The following is a 26,530-nucleotide window of genomic DNA, read 5'->3' as shown; positions in this document are numbered from 1 at the left end:
TAAATTTGATAAAATATTCAGATTTTTAAAATAAAGGTCAAACATCTTATCTTTTATAAATTGAACAGTGATATTATGGATTTTTGTAAATCAATTGTTAAATTTCACTGAATTTTGACAAGTGCATATAACTTGTACAACTACCACCAAATCAAGATAAAGAATATTTCTCCTAATGCAGAAAGACCTGTTATGCCCCATTGTAGTCATACCTTTCCCTGATTTCATCCGTTGATCTGTTGTCCATCCCTCTAAACTAGTTCTCTTTGTTGTAGAATTTTATGTAAGTGGGATGAAATATGTAAGCTGTGCCTGGCTTACTTTGACTAGCAAGTTTTTGAGTTTCATTTGTGTTACTGTGTGCAAAAGAGGTTGATTCTTGATGCACCTGGGTGGCTCAGTCAGTTGAGCATCTGACACTTGATTTCAGCTCAGGTCATCATCGCAGGGTCCTGGGATCTAGCCCCATGTTGGGTTCTCTGCTGGATGTGGTGCCTGCTTGAGATTCTTTATCATCTGCTACTCTCCCCCGCTCACATGCAAGTGCTCTCTTTCTCTCTTTTTCTTTCTCTCTCTGTCTTAAAAAAAAATCAAAAAAAGAAGTTTGAATTTTTTTTATTGCTGAATAGTATTCCATTCTATGAATATACTATAATTTGGATCACTTTCAGTTTTTATCTTCCTACAAATAAAATTTCCATGAATATTCAAGTATTAGTGGTGTTTTTTTTTTTGTGGACCACATATTCTAATAATAAATGGTGGTTTCATGGATATGTTTCAAAATTTAATTTATGAATTTAGTGTCAATTATAAGTTTGCTAAATGTTACTCAGTATATTTGAGTTAATTATTGCCATCAAAGTCCTTAATAGGTGTTTTGGGTTTGTGACTCTTTTCCATCAGTGGAAAGAAGAGGTAGGGTGCCCTTAGTCTTCTTTTTTTGTAGGTTTAGACTGTGGCATAAATTTACAGCTTTCATGATTAGAAGTATAATTTTGGGGGCGCCTGGGTAGTTAAGGCAGTAAAGCTTCAGTCTCTTGGTTTCCGCTCAGGTCATGATCTTGCCCGCGCCTGCCTCGGCACTGACAGGCACAGAGCCTGCGTGGTATTCTCTCTCCCCCTCTCTCTCTGCCCTCCCTGCTTGCATGCATGCTCGCTCTCTAAATAAATTTAAAAGAACTGTAATCTCGGGGAAATTACAGTTTCCATGTGTCAAGTTCCCCTCTTTAATTAAAATGGATAAAAAATATATATGCCTTTATAATGTTTTTATTAGGATTTTATGAAAATGAACATTTCTTGCTCAGTACATACTCCTTTGATATTGTTATTATACAGTAGACTTGCTTTTCTCTCTTTCTGACCCCTTTCATTTGTGTCATTATTTGGATATTTTTTGTTCTAAAAATAATTTTTTTAAATTGTAAATAAAATTCACAAGCCTTGATTTGCCACACATTCATTCCAGTGATTTTAACAATAGGTTACCTTTGAATCTAACTGGTTTCCAAAGTTTTAGGTGCCTAGAGTTTGATTAGTATATAAATACTGAAATTGGGTTAAACTAGAACACTGGTGCTGTATCCTAGTTTTAAGTTACTCTTTCTGATTCAGACTGAATATCAAATAGCTAAGTATCTTTTGTAAATTAAGTTAAATGGAAGCTGTTTGAATTAGTTTAACCAGTGTGAACCAATGACATAGATAATTATAGTTTGGGGTAGAAAGCTACAGGTCTTTTAGTAGGCTAGATGGATATGTAAACTATAAAATGTACAGCATCTTTTTTTTCCCAGAGTATTCAGAATATAATTATTATGATTGCTTAAACAGGTTCCTGCAACTGATAGAAACGCTTTGAGTTCACTCTGGGGGAAACTGGCCTCTGAGATCTTAATGCAGAATTGGGATGCAGCTATGGAAGACCTTACACGGTTAAAAGAGACCATAGATAATAATGTGAGTTACAATTTTCCGTGGTGATTCTCTGAAATTTCTCTGTGACCGTCATTCTTTCTGATGACGAAAACACTTAAAGGGTGGGGGAGGAAGGAAAACTAAAATGTTCAGATTAGCTTTTATTCATTTGACATTAATATCATAGTGGACTGGCTATAGTGGGTTGACACAGTGAGTTAGTTTCATTGAATCTCCTTGAGAGAAACTATCAAACTTCTTTTTGGCTCTTAGAGAAAACTCAGTTTTCATTTCTCTTATAGCTACTGTGCTTTTTTTATTTGTACGGTGAAAATGGCATAATACTGTTATTGCCACCTTAGTAATAGGTCATCAATAGGACAGTTTTCATCTACAATTATATCTAATAAAACCACTTATTATGGAGTATTTAGTTCAATCTTTGCTTTTACAATGTTTTTTAAATAGCTTCTGTAAAAATGGCTTAGGGGAATTACTGAATCTATCTCTCAGAACAGAGAGATAATTTCTAATGTCGAGATTTGTGCAGAGTAGAGGGTCCAGGGGTTAGGACTTTGATCATAATGGCTCCAGGGTATGCTTCAGAGGGTTCTTATTTTAACTAAAATTCTGAGATCAGCAGTGTTTATTCTTTTGCCTCTTTCTCATATAAAGTGTACTTATTTTTTAACCCTGTAGTCTGTGAGTTCCCCACTTCAGTCTCTTCAGCAGCGAACATGGCTCATCCACTGGTCTCTTTTTGTTTTCTTCAACCACCCAAAAGGACGTGATAACATTATTGATCTCTTCCTTTACCAGCCACAGTAAGTTATTTCACTGTATATTTTGGCTTTAGTCATATGAAATTATAGGATTTTTTTTTAAACTTAAAAATGTACTTCTAACATTTGAATTTGTTTTCAACCTTTTTAAACTTCATGTGGTAGATTTGCTTATTGTAAAAGATTCGATGTAACTCTTTAAATTATTTGAAAAAGGTATACTTTCCATCCATCGAAGTGCTACTTAGTGTGCTTCCTGGGCCAGCAGCATAGACATCATGTAGAATCTTAGGCCTCACCCTAGAAGAACTAAATCAGAACTGCATCTTAACACAATCCCAGGTAATATATTAATTAAAGCTTTAGAATTAGGACCCCTGCCAAATTATATGGAAGAAATCCTTTATATCATTATTGCTCCATTTCCCAGCTTTTGGTGAGAAGAAATTCACTGCTTTATGAACTGGACCATTCTGCTGTTAGCTACAAACCATTTTTTAAATGTAGTTTTGCAACTTTGCTTAGGTGACTTTGAATATTCTCATTTCTTATTTGGTTAGAACACCAGAAAACAATACTACTTTGTGAAAACACTTTAAGCTAAATATCTATGGTTTTATCAAGTATTTAGTTTTTCAGACTCTTTAGTATTTTGCTTGCCCTTCTTAGATAACTATGCCCATTTATCCATAGCCACCTTAAAATAAGGATCTTCAAAATTCTTAAGTTTTATAGGCTATAAGGGCAATATTAGGTACTTGACCTGTACATGTGCTTATATAAATATAGCCCAAGATTGCAATAACAGTTTAGCGTTTGCTTCATGGTCTGCCTTATATTGACTATATTGTTAGCTAAACTTGATATAAACACTCTTGAGCCATAGGTTTTGTTATATGTTAACCTAAATGTAGTTCTGTTATGTTTCACTTGATTTTTGTTTGTTGTCTGTCAAATTACGATTTTAACATTTTCCTCTAAAATGTATATTTATTTTAATTTATAAAAGTAAACCTTAGAAATAAGTGGTGTAATATCCTTCTGATACAAAACATCAGTGAAGATTGAACGCCCTGTTTTTAATTTTTGTAATTTTCAAAGTCTTGAAAATAATATCTGTGGCAATATTTTTGGATAAATTGATGAGATAACCTAAACTGAGTCACATTAATAAATGTGACTTTAATTAATAAATGTACTTTAATAATATACTTTAATTGCTCATTTTAGTAAAATTTTTAAGACTAAAATATTTGAGCTTCTTGAGTGAAATTGTTATCAAAATCAGTAGCACTTTGAATTTAAGAGAAATTAAATTGTTAGTGGTAATACAGATAAAAAATATTCAGCCAACTGAGAAATGCCAGTAAGTTTTTTTTTTGTGGAAAATCAGGGACCCATTTTTAAATGGTGTATATTCTGTTCTCTGCATTAAATGTTCCCCTGAATTTGGTAAAAAGTGTTTTTAACAGAAATAGGACTGTTATATTTTTCTTATTAACATTGCAGTACAAACTCAGTATTACTATATTTTGTCAGTATTTTAATGATGTGATGACCCAGTATGTTAAAACTAAACATGGTAGAAGAGTTTTTGAAACAGGAAATTATGTTTTTCTTTCCTTGAAAAAAAGAAAAAAACAGCTACATGGGAGTAGGTAAGATAAAAGGCTATTTGTGGTCTTGGCCTGCATCCTATTTTAAATATAAATGACAAGAGGTGGAAATTTATATCTTACAGCGTTATATTTATTTTTCTATTTGAGATATTTTATAGTATTTAAGTATGCCTTCTAGGTTCCCATTATTTACTAATGTGCTTATAATAGCCTCATTCTTAGCTGTTATTCCTTAAAGAAATCCTATTTGTGGGATTAAATTGTATATATACAGTTTTAAAAATTATAAATGTATTTGTATATTATTTGCTGTTTGGTGGGTGCCATGATTAATTGTTTGTAATCTGAAAAGTTATATAAATCATAGTCTGTATGTTAAAAGGCTAATGGAAAAGATGGGAAAAAAACAAAGTGCAAAACAACTGTAAATTAAGATCCTACAAGGGTGTAATACTGGTTCTGGCTTTTAGCATAGAAAGCTCAGCAGCTTTACTTGGTAGTATTTTAAAGGTAGATTTATGAAGAACAAAGCTGAACCATCCTCAGATTGATGTGTAAAACCAGAATGCCATCAGTAATTCATAATGAGAAGTGTAAGTGGTAAGAATTCTGACCTTCTAGGTTTAACACATAGGAAGCCATGTAATAAACATAAGATTGCTTAATGAGTACTTGGAATCAGAATGGAAAGTTAATTTTTGTGACTGGACTGTTAATGGCACCACCAGGTTAAGCTGGCCTAGCACATCTATCTTCACAATAGGACTATTCTTGCACTGGGACCAGATCATGAATATATTTGATGTGTATGTCGCTCTAAACATTTGGATGGGCATTTCCTAGATTTGCTCTTTTACTTCTCTTTTCTTGATTCCATTCCAGATCAGTACTTCTCACTATGCTCCTAGCCCCCCACTCCCTCTTCTGATTTAAGTATGTTAATGTCTTATCAAGTTTTATCTGGTAGCTTTCTCTTGCCAGAGATTAAACTGATTAATCTCTCTCTGCTGTGGTGCATTGTTTATGTAATCCTCTCAGGGCAGAGACTCTTGAGAGGTACTGTTTGAGAAGTACTTTTTAGCACAACCATTATATTTTAGATAAGGCTATTTTATTTGTGATACTGACAATTACAATCACATGCAATAATTGAGACACCAATAATGGACAAATCTGGAGTATCTAGAAAAGTGGCTAGTAAATCATTGCGAGAAATTTGGGAATGTTGGTTAGTAAAATAGCTACATACTTATTTTTAATGTTAAACTTATCCATCTTATAGAAAATATATTTTCTGAGAATTTGTTTTTTTAATTTATTTTTAAATGTTTTATTTATTTTTGAGAGAGAGAGAACATGAGCAGGGGAGGGTCAGAGAGAGAAGGAGACACAGAATCTGAAGACAGGCTCCAGGCTCTGAGCTAGCTGTCAGCACAGAGCCTGATGTGGGGCTCAAACCCATAAACCGTGAGATCATGACTTGAGCCAAAGTCGGACGCTCAACTGACTGAGTCACCCAGGCGCCCCAGCATCCTTGTATTATTCCTGACCTTGGGAGGAAAGCTGTTTTTCACCATTGAGTGTGATGTTCGTGTTATCTGTGGTCTTTATGTTGAGGTATGTTTCCTCTAAACCTATTTTGTTAAGGGTTTTCAACATGAATGGATGCTGTACTATGTCAGATGCTTTTCTGCAGGTATTTAAATGATCCTTATGGTTTATATCCTTTCTCATTGATGTAACGTATGATGTTGATTGATTTTCAAATATTGAATTGCCCTTGCATCCAGAAATGAATCCCACTTGATTGTGGTGAATAACTTTTTGTTTTGTTGGATTTGGTTTGCTAATATTTTGTTGAGGATTTTTGCATCTATGATTTATCAGAGAGCTTGGCTTGTAGTTGTCTTTTTTAGTAGAACCTTTATGTGATTTTGGTTACAGGGTAATGCTGGCTTCAAAGGGTGTATTTGGAAGCTGTTTTTCCTGTTCTCTTTTTTGGAATGACTTGAGAAAAATACGTATTAACTTGTTTAAATGTGGTAAAATTTTCACATGTGCAGCCTTCTAGGATTTTTGTTTGTTGGGAATTTTTGATTACTCATTTTCAGTGCTGGTAGTTGGTAAGGTTTGCATGGGTCCCTTGTGATGTGAGCCTAAAGCCACTTTAGGAAACTCCTGCTGCTCTGGAGGGGGTAGGCGCTCCTTGACTGCTAGTCTGCTGTGGGAGGGGATCTACAGCCTCCTGGGAGGGAGTCTGGTGGGCTTGGAGCGGGTGGATTCAGAACGGAGTGGAACAGGTGTTAGGAAGGTTTGTGCGTATCTGCTGTGGGAGGAGACTGGACCCTGGTTGGAGAGGGTGTGTTCACAGGAGAATGTTGGGCCTTGGCACCATGTTAGCCAGCTAGGTGGAGAATGTTAGCGGCACTGGTTCCTTGCAAGGTGTCCACTAGGCTGGGAGACACCAGAGGAAATGGCGCTGCCAGCTCCTTTGTTCCTGGAGAAATCTCCCATGATCCCTTCACCCTCCAGCATAGGTTCTGAGATTAGTAAACAAATCTTCCTTCTGCATACCCCAGGTGTTTTTTCAAATTGCTGCTTTTATGCTGTGTCTCCTAGGGGCTGTTTGTTTTGCTGTCTCTTTGAAGGTGGAGACTCCATTTCCCCTCCCCTCTGGCTCTCCTAGAGCCATACCCACTGGATTTTAAAATTTCAGGTGTTAAATGTAAATGTAACAACTCTTGAAATTCCACCCTTCTGGTTTTCAGAACTAAATATTAGGGGAATTTGTCTTGCCTGTTCACACTCCTGTGCCTGGAGTGCTTGGTGTTAGGGTCCTTTTTTCCCCCTTCTTCACACCCAGGGCATCCCTCCATTTTATGGAGAGTTCCTTAGGTTCCTTTAGCTCCCACCCACATCTCTGCCCTTTCTACCCCACTTTGATGTGGCCTCTTTTCTACATTGAGCTGTGGAGAGTCTGGTCTGCAAGTCCTCAGGTCATATTCTGGGTTATTGACACTGTTTTGGGTATTACCTAGTTGTATCCGTAGGATGAGGTGAGCTTGGGATGGTCCTACTCCCAGAGGAAAAGGAGTTCCCCAGAACTCCTCCTAAAAACAGATTTTTCAAAAAAATTTTAAGGTAAGATAGGTTCATGGTCACAGAAATATAATTAAAATAACAACATAGTCTTAAGACTTATTATGAAGCCATTCTAGATAAATAGGTTTAATTCTTCATTTCTGTTTCCATATTTCATATATTAAAAAGACTACATTTTGCCATTTAAGATGTAATAAGTTTAGAAAAATATACATTTTGTAGATTGTCGTTTCTGGGCACAATACAGTGGAACTAGAAATGATTCTGAGTTTTAAAAATAATCAAAGAAGAGAATAAATGTTAATAACCATGAAACTCTGTCAAAGCAATGCTCAGACAAATTCATAGCTTTGAGTACTTACTCAGCTTTTAAAACCTTGATTGAAAGTACAGAAAGACACAAAAAAGGAGATAAAATAAAATGATCAACATATAATGTTGAAATTATATTAATATTAAAACTGATCATTTCATTTCAAGAATGGATAAAGAAGTAGAATTGAAAATGGGTTTGTATGACTAATGATACAATACAAATTATGAGGAACACTGTATATACTTGCATGATACATTCCAAAACCTGAAATGCTCCAGGTAACACACATGTAACCTTATCAGATCCGTTAAGGAAGGAATTTTGATATGGTTTTGTTTTGTTTTGTCTTTCAGTGATTCCACTAAGAGGAATATGGGTTGTGATGGATTGCTGGTCATTTTGGTACATTTTAAAGTTTATGTGTATATAGGGACATAGTCTTCTGTCTTTGTGAGGCAAATAGGACAGTGTTGGAATATCTAGTAAGAGCTTCACACCCCTTCAAAGAGCCAAATTAATATAAATATAGAGGAGCCATTGGATGTTGATTAAAAAAGAAAGTTGACCAGGCACCTGAGTGTCTCTGTCAGTTAAGCATCCAACGCCAGCTCAAGCCATGTTCTCATAGCTTATGAGTTCAAGCCCTGCATTGGGCTCTGTGCTGACAGCTTAGAGGCTGGAGCCTACTTCAGATTCTGTGTCTCTCTCTCTCTCTCTGCCCCTCCCCCCTGGCCTTCACTTACGCATTCTCACTCTCTCTCTGTCTCTCTCTCTTAAAAATAAGTAAACATTAAAAAAAGGTCGACATTAGAATTCTCTTTGAATATTACTGTTCCAAGTGAATGGCCCTCAAACTTTTTGGTCTTGAAAACCTTTCATACTATGAAGAGTTGTTGAGTATAATTTTCTTTTTTATTGGCTAAGTGTATTGATATATACAATATGAGATATTAAAACAATTAAAAAATAGAGTTGATAATTGACAAGTAGTAAATTGATTATAGTTGATTGATTTTTTAAATAACTTAAAAAGAATTTAATGAGAATAGTAACATTGCTTTATATTTTTTCAGGCTTTTCAGTTGCTGGCAAGTTAGATTTTTATATCTACTTTCATCCTTGATGTTACTTTGTTAAGAAAACCTAGCCTCTAATGTGTATTTGGAAAAGAGCCATTTTAATAGCCTTTTCAGATAATTGTGAATATTCTTTTTTGCTGATCTAACAAAACTCAACAAGTAGTAGTATTTTAAAGGTTATTTATAATGTGGAATCTGAAACCATATTCAGTTTTTTTGATTCTAAACTATACTGGTATTCTAAGATATAGTGGCCAATTTTGCCCTTTAATGGATCTTGTACCCATGCTTGACTTTATAATGTCATCATTGGTTGTTTGGGAAATCTTGGATCAGTGAGTTATGCAGGTATTCCAAATATGTTGACATACAATGTTTTTTAAAAAAATCACTCATTTATGTCACCTCTAAACCTATTAGAAAAAGCTTAAAGTATTGGGAAGTAGTCAAGCTCTTGGTGACAGATATTTTCCAAAATTCTACATTTTTGGGAAAGTTCTAATTTCATCTTTTGTTTTTCTGAAAAATTAGGCTCACTTTATTTTCTAGAAAGTGTCTGCCAAATACCCAATTCTGAAAAGCTTTGTTATCTGTTATTCATTGTTTCAAGTAAAAATAGTGTTCTGTGAGGAACACAGTTAAGCATACAATCAGTTGTCCTAAAGGTAACTGTGACACCGTAGTATGCGGCAGAAGAGCATTATGCATACTTCCTTTTAGTCATACAAAATATTAAAAAGATTAGTATGCAGGGGTTGAATTTTTTAAAATTAACAATCTGTATTGCCTAATTTAGGACCTAGTTGAAACTGGCTTTTTTTTTTTTTAGCTGCAAGAATGTGGTAGTGAAAGAGAAATGACTACTAGTATAGCATGATGCCAGTATCTTGATTTGCCCTAAAGTACTCACAAAAGATTTCATTTATTTGTTTACAATTTAGTGACATACTTCACCTTTGAATAGCTTAGTAATGGCAAAGTTTTAGTGTGGTGGTGTTGTTTTTGAACTCAGGGCAAGATTGAAATTTTTCTGAGAAATTGCCCTCAATCATCATTGTCAAGCCTTGGATGGTTCTGGAAAATAACTTTTACTGTAGCTTGTTACTGTTTTCTAATTCACCCTAATATTACAAAGCAAAATAAAATTCATATGAAAAACTATATTGCAATATTTTGTCACTTTGATGACAACTAACACAGCATGAATAACAAGTAATGTCCAAAATTTTAAAAAGTAATGTCCAGTGGCTTTATATGTTTGCCTTTTTTTCACATGTTAAAACAAGAAGGGAGACCTTTATTCCCACACAAATTTGTAGCAGATATATTTTTCAAGCTCAAATTGCAATTCCATGAAGTGCATGCAATTCCATTGTAAGTACGAAGGAAATTAATTTCCACTTCATTTCCAGTTCCATTTCAAATTCATTGTGCTATTGAATTAAAAATGATTTATCTGCAATGTAATGATATACTAAAGGGCAATATCATAAGAATTTAATAGAATTCCATAATGCCTTCCAGGTGATAAATATGCTAAATTATAATCATTTCTGTCAGTTGATACCAGTATTTGGTAGTATAGATTCATGAAAAATATTTATAAAGACTGAATATGTAAAATTCCATTACAGAACAACATTAACAGATAAACATTTGCAACAAATTTTAATGTAGGGATCTTTAACTTTGAATGCAATTAAGCAAAGTTATCCCCAAAAGAATTTCTGTTCTCGTTGGTAGATGCCTTATAGAAACTACTCAACAGTTAATATTTTGACTTTTACCAATGACATATTTTGGAAGCTTATTTTCTTTTCGTATAAGAACCTGTACAGTATTCTCAATTGTGCATCCTGGCCTGCAAAACCTAAAATATTTATTATCTGGCCTTTACAAAAGTTTTGCTCACCTTTACTATATACTCTCAAAAAAAGTGAGATAGGATTTCCCAAGAAGTTATCCTTCGTTAAAAACAACGAAGCCATATATGGCGATATAAAGTGATATAAAGCTAGGATAAATAAAAATAAATATATGTAACATCTTACAGAATAAACTTACAGTTTTTTTAAAGTCGTATGGATAAGTTTATGGTGAGTTCCAGAAATGTTCACCAAAATGATTTACTTGTAAACCGATACTCTGATAAACAGGCATCCTGTGCTTGTGCATGAGATCTCTGGCAGGAGAGTATTGAGACAAACAATTGTTCCCAGCAAAGACTGCAGTGTAAAAATTTCCGACTAAATTCAGGCTTAATTTAGCAGGTGATGAAGCTTTTAATTAATATTGTTTAACTTTTCCTAGAAATTGTTTTATTCTTGAGTGAATGTTGATTGTTTTATATACCCTGCCTTGATTAGAGGGGATTTAAGGTGGGACTAAGTATTATTGTTAGATTATTATTACCAGATTCTAAGGTCCTGTAAGGAGTTCAAACAACATTTTATGGGGAATCTACAATGTGATGAGATACAAAGATTTATTAATATAGTCTGGAGGAATTTGGGAGGTAAGGTGTCTGATTGGGGGAACAGTCCATGTGGAGTGGGCTTTAAGAAGTGAGAAATACAGAAAGCAGTAAATGATGGTCTGGTGGGAGATGGAACTGGTTGGATACTTTGGGGTTTATATATTTAGCCAAGAGGAATGGACTTTATTGACATATTTCCAAACTTGGTATAGTGCCTGACACTCAGAGGTACTTTTGAGTGAAAATTAGGGAGCTATTTAAGGAAATTAAGCAGGAGGAATACAGGATAAATGCCAAATGAGAGAGGGTGGCCAGCTGCTGATCATCAGAATAGCAGGATTTGTTAAATATTAGCCTGGGCCCTGTTGACATTTGTCTGACATCTAATCCTTCCTTTCTAATTCCCAGTGCTGCCAATTTAACCAAAGCCTTATAATACTGTAACAGTTTCCTTCTCCCTATAGTTTCTAGTGTTTCATCCTCTGAATTGTTAACTTGTTTAAGTGCCTCATTTTCTGATTATGAAGACTGATTGGAACATAGAAGGTTTTCGCACATTTTTTCCAAAAGGTAAATGCCTGAGAGTCAGCTTAGCGATCTTTTGAAACAGACTGACACGGTGTAGAGGGGCCTTCCAAAATCCTTTTACTCAACAGCAGTAATAGGATTATTTACCTCTGAATTGAGTCTTCCATGTCACTTCAAACTGTGGAGTACAAGCTGGTGTCCTCCTCTGACTTCTGTGGGTTGTTTTTTTTTTTTTCATTTCTTGGAGGAGATGGTCCTTTATTTTAATAATCATTCTTAATTGGTTGCATTCTTAGGTTATTGAAATAGCACATCTAATGGGCTGTTCAAGTGTTTTTTATTTTTTAATCACATGGTAAATTATAGCTCTAGAGAAACTGGGTAAGTTATTAATAAATAACTTATAAAAATATTAAAGTTATTTGTATTTTTACCTTAGGTATCTTAATGCAATACAGACAATGTGCCCGCATATTCTGCGCTATTTGACGACCGCTGTCATAACAAACAAAGACGTTCGAAAACGCCGACAGGTGCTAAAAGATCTGGTTAAAGTTATTCAACAGGTAAAAACTGAAGTCCTTTTTAAAAAATGTTTATTTATTTTGAGAGGAAAAAAGACAATGCATGTGTGTGTGTGTGCATGCGAGCAGAAGAAGGGCAGGGAGAGAGCGAGAGAAAATCCCCATCCCCTGTGCTGGGAGGGAGCATGGAGCATGAGACTCCATGCTCAGTGCAGAGCCTAACGTGGAGGAACTGGATCTCACAACCCAGAGCTCATGACCATAGCCAAAATCAAGAGTCAGACACTTAACTCATTGAGCCACCCAGGTGCCCCCCAAAACTACAATCTTTACTGAGTTTTAAAACTCTAAACTAGATCTAACATCTGTTTTTAAAGTCAGATTCTTCTTAAGGTAAAATGTTTTAAAAACAGGAGAAAGGTTACATGAAGTATAGAGAGGAACCCAGGATAGTCAAATGGGCATTTACTGTCTTTAATTCCAGGATATACTTATGTCAGATGTAGTAGGAATGATTACTACCCTCTTGTAGGTGGGTACTTAATATACATTGTATTTCTTTATTACAGAGTGAAGGAGATTTTACACCTGGCATTGTTGGGAGATCTCTTACCTACATAATTGCAGAGTAGTGATCTCTACATAGAATATGGTATTAATAGTCCCCAAGTTATACAAAAGCTGCAGCCCAATAGGTTGACTTTTAGTGAATTTCTCAATAATAGCTATAGCTTAGAAAAATAACTTGAATACTGTTTTGACCTAAGGATAAATTAATTACAAAAAGACAAATTCAGCAGGTTATGAATGAATGCCCTTATACTGGAGGATGTTATTGACTAAAGGAGACTTTTGGCAATAGAGGAACTTGAAAGCATTTGGAATGGTTCTAGCATGAGAATATAGAGAACTCAGTCTGGGAGACATTATAAGCTTAAAGTAGGGTCTAAAATCGGGATATGAACAATTGCTTTGGGAAGATGATACTAGGTAATTTGCTAGAAATTAATGATAAAGTAGGAGAGACCAGGAAGATTGGTATATTCTAGGGGCAATATACCACCCAACAGTGTTGAATCAGATCCAACTTGACCTTTGACATAATTTTACAGGAGTCTTACACATACAAAGACCCAATTACGGAATTTGTTGAATGCTTATATGTTAACTTTGACTTTGATGGGGCTCAGAAAAAGCTGAGGGAATGTGAATCAGTAAGTATGAATTTTTACTTATAAATTAATAATATTTAATGTTTGGACATTGTAAAAGTTAACCTTGCAGTGTTTTGTTAAAGTAATTATATTAGAAATATATATTAATCTTAAAATGACTGATTCTTTAGAAATGTGCTGGGATGTAGACATTTTTAATGTTGCCATACTTGTATATCTTTTGTTAGTACAGTTAAAACATTGGCGGCATTAAAAATTCATACATATACCCATAATTCTATGTCTTATTCTAGGGTTTTTTTCATATCTTATTCTATATTAGTGAATATGCGAAGTATTTCCTATGTGTGTGTAAGATTGTATAGAATTAGACATTCTAACTGAGATTCTTAATTTGTTTCATAAGTGGGCCTATCTTTAGCATTTTTCACATGATGATGGTACTGAACGTTTACGATAAACCAGTCAAGCTATAGAGATGTGAATTTTATCACAACAGTGATCTGTTGATTGGTGGAAACTAAAGTAACTTCAAGCAACTGAATTAGATTTATTGGCTTTTTTTAATGTTTAAGAAAGTTTTAAGAAATTAAACTAAGAACTTACCTGTTACATGCATTTACCAAATCCATAAGTTATTAGTTGTCAGTTTCATTTTTGAACCCAAATATTAACACAAAATAAAAAGTTTGTGAAGGATTAAAGTATTTTTTCTCTAAGGAAAAAATTATCCTGTAAATATAACTTCAGGGGTGATTTTCACACATTGGACAAAATATAAAATAGACTCTAGTGTGATAATTTGTATTCATGTAGTTATACGCGTGTTAATATGTTTCAGTATGTACCAGCACACTAAGTAGCTGTTTAGGACTGGCTGAGCCCTAGGGGCACTTGGTTATTACTGTGAAGTTAAAATACTCTCTTTTAATTATGATACCATCTGTGGAATAGGAGCCACCCCTTGAATTTTTCTCCTTTTTAGATTTCCAGGTCTATTTACTTATTAAAGTATGCATATTTTTAGTCTGTTCAAAATTATTTTAAATAACTAGAAGAGGTATGTTATCTACACAGCATTTATGTAGGATAATGGACAGGGGCAAAGCCACTTTGTCACAAGGTCGCTCAAGTCAATAGAACAAGGAAACATTGTAGTGCTTAAATTAAGGTTTTTTTTCATACAGTATTCATTTAATTCTAGTTTAATTGTTGGAGGCTTGAGCATAGTATTCTAGAAAGTGCTGTGGTATATAACTTGTGATATTAAGTGAGAGAATTGCAGTAACTGGAACAATGAGTAGAGCACACAGGAAGTATTTTGGATCACATTTTTGAAAATTGCTTTTCAGTGTGGTTAATTTTTTTGTTATACTTTAAACACATAGGTGCTTGTGAATGACTTCTTCTTGGTGGCGTGTCTTGAGGATTTCATTGAAAATGCTCGTCTCTTCATATTTGAGACTTTTTGTCGCATCCACCAGTGTATCAGCATTAAGTAAGAACACCCTGATTTGATTTGTATTTTCTACTTTTAAATTCTTGGAAATTTCCATTTACTGTAAAATTACACTTAATAGAATTGCAGTTAATTGGATTTTTATTTTATTTCCCTTTGCTTTAGAAGAAAAAGAAAACAGTCTGATAATGATTTATTAAAAATCCTAACTTTTGTTTTAATTATGGGATGCTACCGATTCAGAAATATTTTCTTTGGCTTGTGTGTGTGTGGCATAGCATGATTTTTTAAAATGATCCTTTCAAGGCAGTATTATGATTGTTGGGTACCTTTTTAAAAAAGTGCTGTTTTACTCTTAATATAGGGAGAAAAGAGAAATAGCTTTTTAGAATGGTTTCAACAGGAGTTCGAATAAGGAAGAGGTTAGCCCTTAGTGATTCAAAAATACTGTTGAAAGACTACATTTGGTAATCATTTCAGTTGATTGAGTTTGTTCTATTTAATTATATATTTGAATTCTCATATAGTAAACTATGACATCTAAAATGTTGAAACATGGAAAGTATGGTGAATTTCAGTTCACATTTCCTTTGTTGTGTGAGAAAATTATTGGGGGGAAAATTGTGAAACTTATATAACCTATTAGAAACTAATTTTACATATTAGAATTTGAAAAATAATTAGCACCCTTTGGCCACAGATGAAATCAAACAGTAAATATGCTTCATAAAAGTTTAAAAAATTACTTTAATGTTTGCCTCTTTGGAATTGTGTGTAGACCAAAGTTTTTCTTCAGTGTCATTTGTTTTTGCTGAGGCATCCGTACTTGTTTGCCTAATTTTACTGGGTGGTTATTGAAGTGGTTTTTCAGAGTTACAAGTAGGGTATAATCCTGGTGCTTTTCCTATGGGAATTAAAGCCTTGACCAGTTTTATTAGTAATTTACTATAGCTAGCAGACATATAATTTAAAATACCTGATTCTCTTAAAGAATGCATGCAAATTCCTAATATGTCATTGGTTCTGAAATAAAGAGATGAATAATATGTGGGATGCTGGTGGACGATAGGTAACGGAATTCTCGCACTGTCCTTTTTTTTTTTTAAGATTTATAATTCAGTCTTATGAAAGAGGGATGCTAATAATATTTTGGTTTTCTCTATTGACCTTCCCACATTTCTCATTAGTATATGGTCAATTGGGGTTTTGCTTTGTCTAGAACTATATTTATCTTTATTATGAGTCTTTTGAAAGCAAATTCTCCTTTTTGTATTTTTAGTACCTAGTATGGTGACTACAGTGTAGATGGTCAGTAAATACTTGTTATTAAGTGAGTAGATTTCTTTGCCTTAGTGAATTTATGTTTTTGTCCATGATCATGCTTTTTCACTGAGGTACCACGAGTAAGAAGGTTCATTCCAGCTCTAGCTTGTTCCCTTTATTAACTTGGTTACCTTGTATTCATTATTTTGCTTTTTGAGATTTGGTTTACCATGCTTAACAGTAAAATAAAGTATTTGTCCTGTGTACTCAAGAGAAAGTTGCAGCTCAGAGGAGAATATAATAGTGGAAATGCATCATCTACAAGCTTTTATGTGATTTTTATCATTACGTCTCAGTGTAGTTTTGATGTTTTTCTTTGTGCTAGTTTTTTTGTAATTTTAGACAAAGTCTAAAGCATTTTCAGACTAAAGTTCAAGTGGCTTTCTAAAGTCTGGGAATCTTTTTTATAGTGATAGTATTTCCTTTCTATTTCAGTTGTTTAAATGCTTTTGGCTATGTGTGGAATGTTTTATAACTCAGGTGATTTGAATACTTACATTAATGGATTTTTTCAAATATTAAGGAATTTTAGAGTTGGAAGAAATCTTGGTGAGCTTCTGATCCAACAGTGCAGTTACTGAATCATCAACAGTAGGAATATTTTTCTGCAGTGGTGGAAATGTTTTGCTATCTATATTGTTCAGTATTGTTCAGTATTTTAATTTTTTTAAGAGAGCAGAAGATGGGCAGAGGGAGAGAGAGAATCTCAAGTAGGCTCCATGCCCAGCACAGAGCTGATATGGGGCTTGATTTCACAACCCTCAGACCATGACCTGAGCCGAAAATCACTTAGCCACCCAAGCACCCCCCATTTGTGGCTTTTGAATACTTTATTGTGGGCTTAGGTTTCAAGTTCTAGAACCATGGTGTATGTGTTAGAACTTGTTTTCAGATGTGGCATTATATACATATTTGTGTGTATATATGAGACGAATCAAAGTCTCTTAATGTTTTTTTAGCTTGTACCTCTGTTCAGCTTTCTTCCTGATTGCCAGAGCACATCTGTGGGATCCAAATACTTCTGGAAACACAGTCTCCTCCCCACCGCCCAATCCAATATAACTCCTTTGTTTTCTAATGGTTTTGTAGCTCCTCACAGCTAGGAAACTTAAGGGTCAGAGACACTAAGCTCTGTAGTTCTTATTTAATGACAGAGCCTGAACTAATAGGTCTCTGACATTCATTGTATTATACCTCACTATAAATTCTTTTTTTTTTCATTGTGCACAGTTGATATTTTTAGAAATATCAGATTTAGACTAATTTGTCATTAGTCTTTTCACTAAAAGATAAAGATGGAAACAATAAGTCACTGTTTAACTTTGTGTCTCAGAATCATTATAGAGTTTTATTTTATTTTACAAATACTGATTCCCCGAAGCCTCTTCAGAGTTTTTGTGTCAGGTTTTCTGGGTATGTTCTGCTATGATGTGTAACAGAGCTACTACACTGTACCTTCAAAGTGGTTATTCACCAAAGTGCATCCAGGGTGGAGAACCACTGCATCAAGTTGCCAATTTTTTAGGTACACATTTACAGCTTGTTAAAGTAATGGAGTGAAAAATCAATGATTTAGTATTTTTCATATATAAGACATTAGGAAGATAGAGGAAGAGCAGAAAATATAGCTACAGGTGAAAAAGAAATACTTGTCCTAGAGCAACAGTGGGATCTCTGTAAGGTTCATTGGCAGGGTGGGGGGGGTGTGTCCAGTAGGACTGAGTCTAGGGGTTAGGTTTTTCATTTTTTAAAGCTGCTGTAATGAGTTAGGAATATGGCTTAAAATAATGTTAAGCATTTAAATTGGGCTTTTATAAGTACAGAAAACATCATAATGCAGACCCTAAGGATTTGAAATCCGCGGTAATGATGAACAGAGCTTAATGTTTACCTTTAAATAGTACATGGAAAAAACTCATTGTTCTGTAATCCAGGTTTGTTTGTTTGTTTGTTTGTGTTAAGAGAGGATGTGAGTGAATGAGGGGCAGAGGGAGAGGGAGAGAGAGAATCCCACAAGGGGCAGAGAGAGAGGGGGAGAGTGTGGAGCCTGAAACCGGACTCAAGCTCACCTGATGTGGGGTTCAAACTCAGGAACCAGGAGCTCATGCCCTGAGCCAAAGTCAGATGCTTTACCGACCAAGTTACTCAGATGCCCATGTAATACAGGTTTTTAAGACCTAGGTATACTCAAAATCATCTGGAGGATTTAAAACAACATTAACTTAAACTTCAAGAAGTATAGATTATTTTTGCTTTAGTGCAGACCTTCTAAACCCGAATCTCTGGGATCAAAGCTTGGGAATCTGGTTTTAAAGCTTGCCAGGTGCAGTCAGCCTTCGAGGGAAACATTGCTCTGAATTAGTGACTTGTAGTTCTGACAGCACATTAGAATCAAGTGGGAAGCTTTTAAAAAGAAATAAACAAAAAGTATGGTTTTTTTAAGCTTCTCTAAGTAATTCTGATGTAAAACCCTTTGTTAATTAATTATGCTTTTGATTTTGGGATGGTTATAGATTCACATCTATTAACCATTCCTATAATTTTGTTACTTCAAGAATATGCAGAAACTTTTTTAAAAGGTAATGTTCAACTCTCCAGAGAGGATAAATACACTAGGTGTCATGATTATGATGTAATTAGTTAATAGCAGTATAACTAGTACAGGTCCTCAAAGAAGAAAATATTGCAAATGTGAATGAGTGCCTCCTGTGGCCAAACACTGTTTAGAAGGTAGTGAGCACACCGTTAGGGCTTTAAATCCAGAGGAAGAAGCATATTAAATAAAGAAAAAAATTACAAGTTATGATAGGTGTTTTGAAGAAAAATACAGAGTAATGAGAATGACGTGGACATAATTTATAAATTGTGTGTTGGAAAATCCCAGAGTAATTTAGATTGTAGCTTCAGTGAACCCTGTTAACTCTCTAAATGGAATATTTTTAAGCTGCAAAGTAGACTTTTCCCCCCACTGTATACTAATTAAGACAAATTATTCCATTCACAAGTTTGTGCTGACCTATCTCTCTGCCTTTAATTAATCTAAAATTATTTAACATTCTGTCTTTTTGGAGGGTACAAGGGGAAAGATTCATCTCTGGCCTCCTTTCTGTCCAACAGTAGACACATTTTAAATCCTCAAGAGAATAGTACCTATTATAAAACCAGTGGTTGTTTATTAAACAACTCTTTTCATTTGTGATTTGGAACATTCTCAGTTGATAGGTTTCTTGATAAGTACATGTGATAGTCATATCTTTATAAAAATGCATATTAAGAATGTTTTTATCAGTTTATATGCAACCTTATAGATTTGGAGGATAAGTTACCAATCTGTTTACCATGAAGTATGCAACATCTGTCATAAAAGATTACTGTGGTCAGATTTACTCTAGTATAGCTGAATAGTTTATGAGATATGGTGTGTGTCTGAAATTTAAAAGCTGTTCTAGAATAATTCTTGGATCAGTTTTCAATTGTAGATAAAAATAAAGTATGGAAATGTGTGTGATAAACATGTTGGAGCATTATTAATGTAATTGTCCTGTAGAGAGTTAGTTTGGCTTTTCACAAAAGAAGATATTTGCCAACGACTCTTGCACTTCTTTAAATGGTGGAGCCATTCTACTTTGTTTACTAAGTAACATTTTAGATCTTAATACTTTTCTTAAAGTTCTTATTAATGTGTAGCAGTTAATATTCATAATTTTATTTCCTGATACTAAAGAAAAATGTAGAAAGGTGTTTTTCCAGATGGAGATAAAATAGTTTCAAAAGCCTTTTTGTATTTCTGTGTTAACTATTAAGTAATACATGACATACCTTGGAGATACTGGGGTTTGGTTCCAGGTCACTGTAATAAAGTGAATATCACAATAAAGCTGTTCAAATAGGGGCATCTAGTCAGTTGGTTAAGCATCTGACTCTTGAATCTCTATGTTGGGCTCAGCACTGCATGTGGAGCTTATTTGGGGTAAAAGCTAGTCGATTCATGAAATTTTTTGTTCCCCAGTACATATAGTCTGTTGTCCGTCAAGTGTGCAATATAGCATTATGTCTAAAGAATGTACATACCTTAATTTAAAAATATTACTAATGGGGGACCTGGGTGGCTCATTCGGTTGAGCGTTTGACTCTTGATTTCGGCTTGAACCATGACCTAACAGTGAATGGGATCAAGCCCACATCAGGCTCCATGCAGACAGCTTGAGACTCTCTCTCTCTGCCCCTTTCTTGGCTTACTAAAATATGCTAACCATCATCTGAGCTTTCTTAGGGAGTCATAATCTTTTTTGCTAGTGGAGGATCTTGTCTCAATTTTAAGTGCCCCTGACTGATCAGGGTGGTTGTTGATAAAGATTGGGGTAGCTGCTGCAATTTCTTAAAATAAGACAAGTTTTCCATATGATATTGACTCTTCCTTCCACAAACAGTTTCTCTGTAGCATGTGATGCTGTTTGACAGCATTTTACCCACAGTAGAACTTCTTTCCAAATGAGGAGTCTGTTCTCTCATACCTTGCCCCTGCGCTATCAATTAAGTTTATGTAATATTCTAAATCCTTTGTTGTCGGTTGCAGTAGTCTTCAACAGTAGATTCCATCTCAAGAAACCACTTTCTCTGCTCATCCATAAGAAGCAAGTTCTTATCTGTTAAAGTTTTATTGCGAGATTACAGCAATTCAGTCACATCCTCAGGCTCCACTTCTCATTCTAGTTTTCTTGCTGTTTCCACTTCATTTGCAGTTACTTCCTCCATGTAAGTCTAGAATTTTTTAAAAATCATCTATGAGGCTTGGAATTAACTTCTTCCAAACTCCTGTTAATGTTTATATTTTGACCTCTTCCCATGAATCACAAATATTCTTAAAGGCATCTTTTTTTTTTTAATTTTTTTAATGTTTGTTAATTTTTGAGAGACAAAGACACAAGCTGGGAAGGGTCAGAGAAAGAGGGAGACACTGAATCCGAAGCAGGCTCCAGGCTCGCTCGAGCACAGAGCCTGAAGTGGGGCTTGACCTCAAACTGTGAGGTCATGACCTGAGTTGAAATCAGATGCTCAACTGACTGAGCCACCCAAGCGCCCCTCTTAATGGTATCTCAATGGTGAATCCTTCATAGAAGGTTTTCACTTTACTTTGTCCAGATTCATCAGAAGAATCACGTGTATGACAGTTACAGCCCTAGGAATTTTTTTTTTTTTGTATTTAAAAAATTTTTTTTATGGTTTTATTTTTGATAGGCAGACAGAGATAGTGCGAGCAGGGGAGGGTCAGAGAGAGAGGGAGACACAGAATCTGAAGCAGGCTCCAGGCTGTGAGCTAGCTGTCAGCACAGAGCCTGATGCGGGGCTCGAACCCACAAACTGTGACATCATGACCTGAGCTGAAGCCGGACGCTTAACCAACTGAGCCACCCAGGCGCCCCGCCCCTAGGAATTTCTTAAATATTAACTCTTGAAATTATTCCTTGATATGTGGACTTCAGAACGGATGATGTGTTAGGCACGAAAACAACATGAATCTCATTGCACGTCCATCAGAGCTCTTGGGTGATGAGGTGCATTGTCAGTGAGCCAGTAATATTTTGAAAGGAATCTTTTTTTTCCTGAGCAGTAGATCTCAACAGTGCGTTTAAAAATATTCAGTAGACTATTTTGTAAACAGATGTGCTGTCATCCAGGCTTAGTTGTTCCATTTATAGAGCAGAGGCAGAATAGATTTAGCAAAATTCCTAAGAACCCTAAGATTTTTGGGATTGTAAATGAACCATTGGTTTCAAGTTTAAAGTCACCAGCTGCATTAGTCCCTAACAAGAGGGTCAATCTGTCCTTTGAGGCTTTGAATCCAGGCACTGGCGACTCCTTTCTAGCTGTGTAAGTCTGAGGTAGCGGCTTCTTCCAATGTACGGCTGTTTGGTCTACAGTGAAAATCTGTTGTTTGGTGTAGCTACCTTCATTAGTGATCTTAGCTAGGTCTTCTGGGTAACTTGCTGCAGCTTCTACATTAGCACTTGCTGTTTGGGTACTTCTGTGTTCCGGAAATACCTTCCTTTCTTAAACTTCATGACCAACTTCCAGTAGTTTCAAACTTTTCTTCGTGGCCTTTCTTACTTCTGTCAGCCTTCATAGAACTGATAGGGAATGTTGTACCTGTTTTGACATTTTTTCCAGACCACTAAAATTTTCTATCAGCAGTAAGGCTTTTAAGGATTCTTATCATTCCTGTATTAACTGGAGTAGCACTTTTAATTTCCTACAAGAACTTCTCCTTTACATTCAACTTGGGTAACTGGCATAAGAGGCCTAGCTTTCAGGCTGTGTCAGCTTTTGACATGCCATCCCCACTAAATTTAATCATTTCTAGCTTTTGATTTAAACTAAGACCTGCGACTCCTCCTTTTACTTGAACACTTAGAGGGCATTGTAGGGTTGGTTATTAATTGGCCTATTTTCTGTATTGTTGTGTCCCAGGGAATAGGGGGGGCCCAGGGAATGAGAACTGGGGAACAGCCTTCGGGGGAGCAGTCAGAACACACACATTTATTTATGGATTATGTTTGCTGTCTTACATGAGTTTTCTTTGTGCTTCAAAGCTGTAACACATCAATTATCACTGATTACAGATCACTGTAACCAATAAAACAATAATGAAAAAGTTTGAAATAATGTGAGAAGCACCAAAATGTGACACAAAGACATAAAGAGAGCAAATGCTGTTGGGAAAATGTAACTAGTAGACTTGCTCTTTGCAGGGTTGCCACAGACCTTCAATTAAAAAAAAAAAAAAAATATATATATATATATATAGTATCTGTAAAAGCTTGGTAAAATGAAATTCAGGTAGAGGTATGTATGCCTGTATTCTTATTTTTGACCAAGGAAATATTGGAAAATTCAGTCAGAATTTTTGTTGTCACACAGCCTTAGGCATTTCTCAGTTTTCTCCTATTTTCTTTCTCCTATTTCCTTCCAGTTTTACAGGTAAGCAATTTATTCTTAATATTTATTCTTTAATTCTTTTTCATACCTTTGTAAAAGACTGGAGTACTTTGGATATAATAAATAGTTGGCCACAGTTTTCAGAGAAAAGCAGGACGTCATAGGTTAAGTTAATAGTATTTGAAATACATAAAATTAATTAAAAACTTGAAAGAAAATTGACCAAGAGTTCGTGAAACACTAATTCATTGATGTGTCTCATGTTTGGAGGTAGGACCACTGGTCTTAATTACTGCCCAGAAACAAGGAAAGTGTGTGGTTTTGTGCTAGAAGCATGAACATGTTTAATGAAACAGAACTGAGGATGAAATACTTATTTTCACTTTTTCTTTTGAAATAGGACTTAGGATCCTATGTATTTCTCTTTCTTTGTCACTGAAGAAATTGTTAACATTTTGCTGGAGTCAGAGTTACTAATAAGTTATAGTACTGGATTTTGTATTTTATTTAAAAGTTCCTTCTCAAAATAGGTTTATATGCTGTGTTTTCTTCTAAGACTTTTATGGCTTTAATTTTTCTATTTAAATCCACCTAGGATTTATACTTGGGAATAGAGAATAAGGAAGACTCTACCCTTTCCTCTAAATGGCCAGTCAACATGATTTATTGAAAAATTATCTTTTCTTCCCCTATTTTGAAATGCCACCCATATCACATTTTAAATTCTCATTTGTATATGGGACTTTTTCTTAACTCTTTAATCTGTTATAATTACCTTTGGGTTCCTGAACAAGCACCAAATTGTTTCAAATAGATTTGTTTGTAATGTGTTTTAGTATTCATTGTACTCTGAGGAGTTCATAATTGTCATTTTCCTCCCATTTGCTTAGTTGTTTTTCTTAGTGTCTTTAGCACTAATTCCACCTCAAACTGTTTGCCAGTTTATAAATCTCTTCACAAGACTAATTATTCTATCAGCTATATCTATGGGAGAAAGATCTGGACTTCTTGCTCTCTATGCCTATTGCACATTTGTGTCCCTTTGTCCTTTGTTCTGGGCATTCCATTAGTCTGTCTCCTTGACAGAGCTCCAGTTTCATTGTATGACTGTCATATTTTGGTAAAGCATGTCCTTCAATAGCTTTATAAGGAAGGCTGCTTAAAGGTAAAATTCACATATGTAAAAATGTCCATTTTATTCTCATATTTCACTAATGGTAATATTAGTCATGGTATTCTAGGTTGAAAACTACTTTATTCCAGAATTTTGAAGACATTGTTATATCGCCTTTTAGCTTTCTGCTCTAAAAGTCAGAAGCTATTTTTATCCCTGATCTTTTATATATAGGTGTTTTGTTTGCCTCTCTAGCAATTTGAAAGATTATTTTTCTTTGCTCCCATTGCTCTGAAATTTCACAGTGATAAATCTTAAGTTATAGTATAGGTTTATTTTAATTCTTTATACTAGACCCTTTTAATTTGGAAACTCATGCTCCAGTTCTGGGAATTTTTTTTTGAATTATTTCTTCAATGATTTATTTTCTTTTATATTCACTCTATTCTTTCTGGAACTACTGTGGTTTAGGTATTGGACCTCCTGGACTAGACTTCTATTTTTTATTTTTTATCTTTTGTCTCCAATTTCCATCCCTTTGCTTTGTCTTCTATACTCTGGGAGATTTTCTCAACATCTACTTCCAGATCTGGAGTTTAAAAACAAATCCATGTTGTCACATCTTTCAGTTCTTGTTTTATGGATGTAGTATCACAATAGTTTTTAATTTTTCAAAGGATATTGCTAGCCTTTTAGTGTTTTTATTGATCTATAATTGATATGTATAACATTAGTTTCGACATCATGGACAACATAATATACAAATAAGGATTCAATTAGTGTGAAGTGATTACTACAGTAAGTCTAGTTACCATCCATCACCACACATAGCTGCAAAAATTTTGGGGGGTGATGGGAATTTTTAAGGTTTGCTCTCTTGGAAACATTACATCTCATGACTTATTTAATTACTAGAAATTGTGCCATTTGACCCCTTCAACCAATTCACCTGTCCCTCCACCCACCACCACCTCTAGCAGCCACCAGTCTGTTTTCTATATATAGGGCTTGGTTTTTTGGTTTCCTGTTGTTTTGTTTAAGATTCCAGGGGTGCCTGGGTAGCTCAGTTGGTTGAGTATCTGAATCCTGATTTCGACTCAGGTCATGATCCCAGGGTTGTGGAATTGAGCCCCACGTTGGGGTCCATGCTGAGCATGGAGTGTACCTCATATTCTTTCTCTCCCTCTGCCTCTTTCCCTGGCTTGCAATCTCTCTCTCTCTCTCTCTTTACAGTAAAAAAATAATATCTACATATTAGTGAGGTCATCCAGTATTTGTCTTTCTCTCTTATTTCACTTAGCATGATGCCCTTAAGGTCATATATGCTGCTGCAAATGGCAAGATTTTTTTTTATGGCTAATATTTCATATATATATATATATATATATATATGGTATCTCCCACTTTCTTTATCCACTCACCTATCAGTGGCTACTTAAATTGCTTCCATATCGTGGCTGCTGTAAATTAGCTGCAGTGAACATAGGTATACATAAATCTTTTTGAGTTACTGTTTTTATTTCCTTTGGATAAAATGCAGAAGTAGAATTACTGGCTCATGTGGTAGTTCTGTTTTTAATTGTTTGAGGAGTCTTTATGCTATTTTCCATCCTGACTGGACCAGTTTACATTTCCACCAACATTGTGCAAGTCTTCTTTTTTCTCCCCATCCTTGCCAGCACTTGTCATTTCTTGTCTTTTTGATAATAGCCATTCTAAATGTGAGATGATATCTCATTGTAATTTTGATTTGCATGACCTGTACCTGTTGACCATCTGTAGGTCTTCTTTGGGAAAATGTCTGTTCAGGTCCTCTGCCCATTCTTTAGTTAAATTATTTGTTTGGGGTTTTTTGTTGTTGTTGTTGTTCTGTTTTGTTTGTTATGTTTTTGCTGTTCAGTGATAGGAGTTCCTTATATATTTTGGATGTTAACTGCACAGCTGTACCATTTACAGTATCTTCTCCCGTTTGGGAGCTTGCCCTTGCATTTTGTTATACAGACTTCTTAGTTTGAGATCGTCCCACTTGTTTATTTTTGCTTCTGTTGTCTTTACTTTTGGTATCAGATCAAAAAAATCATTGCCGAGGCTGATGTCAAGGAGCTTACCACCTGTGTGTTAAGGAGGAGTGTATAGTTTCAGGTCTCAGGTTCAGTCTTTAATACATGTTGAGTTAA

The 26,530-nt window shown here is 34.9% G+C and overlaps 1 protein-coding gene across 1 annotated transcript in view; it reads left to right on the top strand.

Moving 5' to 3' along the window:
• EIF3E (eukaryotic translation initiation factor 3 subunit E) overlaps positions 1–26,530 on the top strand; it is a 45,295-nt gene that overhangs the window by 13,331 nt on the left and 5,434 nt on the right. The window contains exons 6-10 of the mRNA XM_029923475.1: positions 1,837–1,962; positions 2,620–2,744; positions 12,262–12,388; positions 13,459–13,560; positions 14,910–15,019. Of these exons, the coding sequence (XP_029779335.1) occupies positions 1,837–1,962; positions 2,620–2,744; positions 12,262–12,388; positions 13,459–13,560; positions 14,910–15,019 (590 nt within the window). The remainder of the gene's footprint in view (positions 1–1,836; positions 1,963–2,619; positions 2,745–12,261; positions 12,389–13,458; positions 13,561–14,909; positions 15,020–26,530) is intronic.

This window comes from Suricata suricatta, chromosome 15 (assembly GCF_006229205.1).
Source record: "Suricata suricatta isolate VVHF042 chromosome 15, meerkat_22Aug2017_6uvM2_HiC, whole genome shotgun sequence".
Classification (NCBI taxonomy): domain Eukaryota; kingdom Metazoa; phylum Chordata; class Mammalia; order Carnivora; family Herpestidae; genus Suricata; species Suricata suricatta.
Note: the sequence above shows the minus strand (reverse complement) of the source record. Positions and strands in the feature narration are given on the sequence as shown.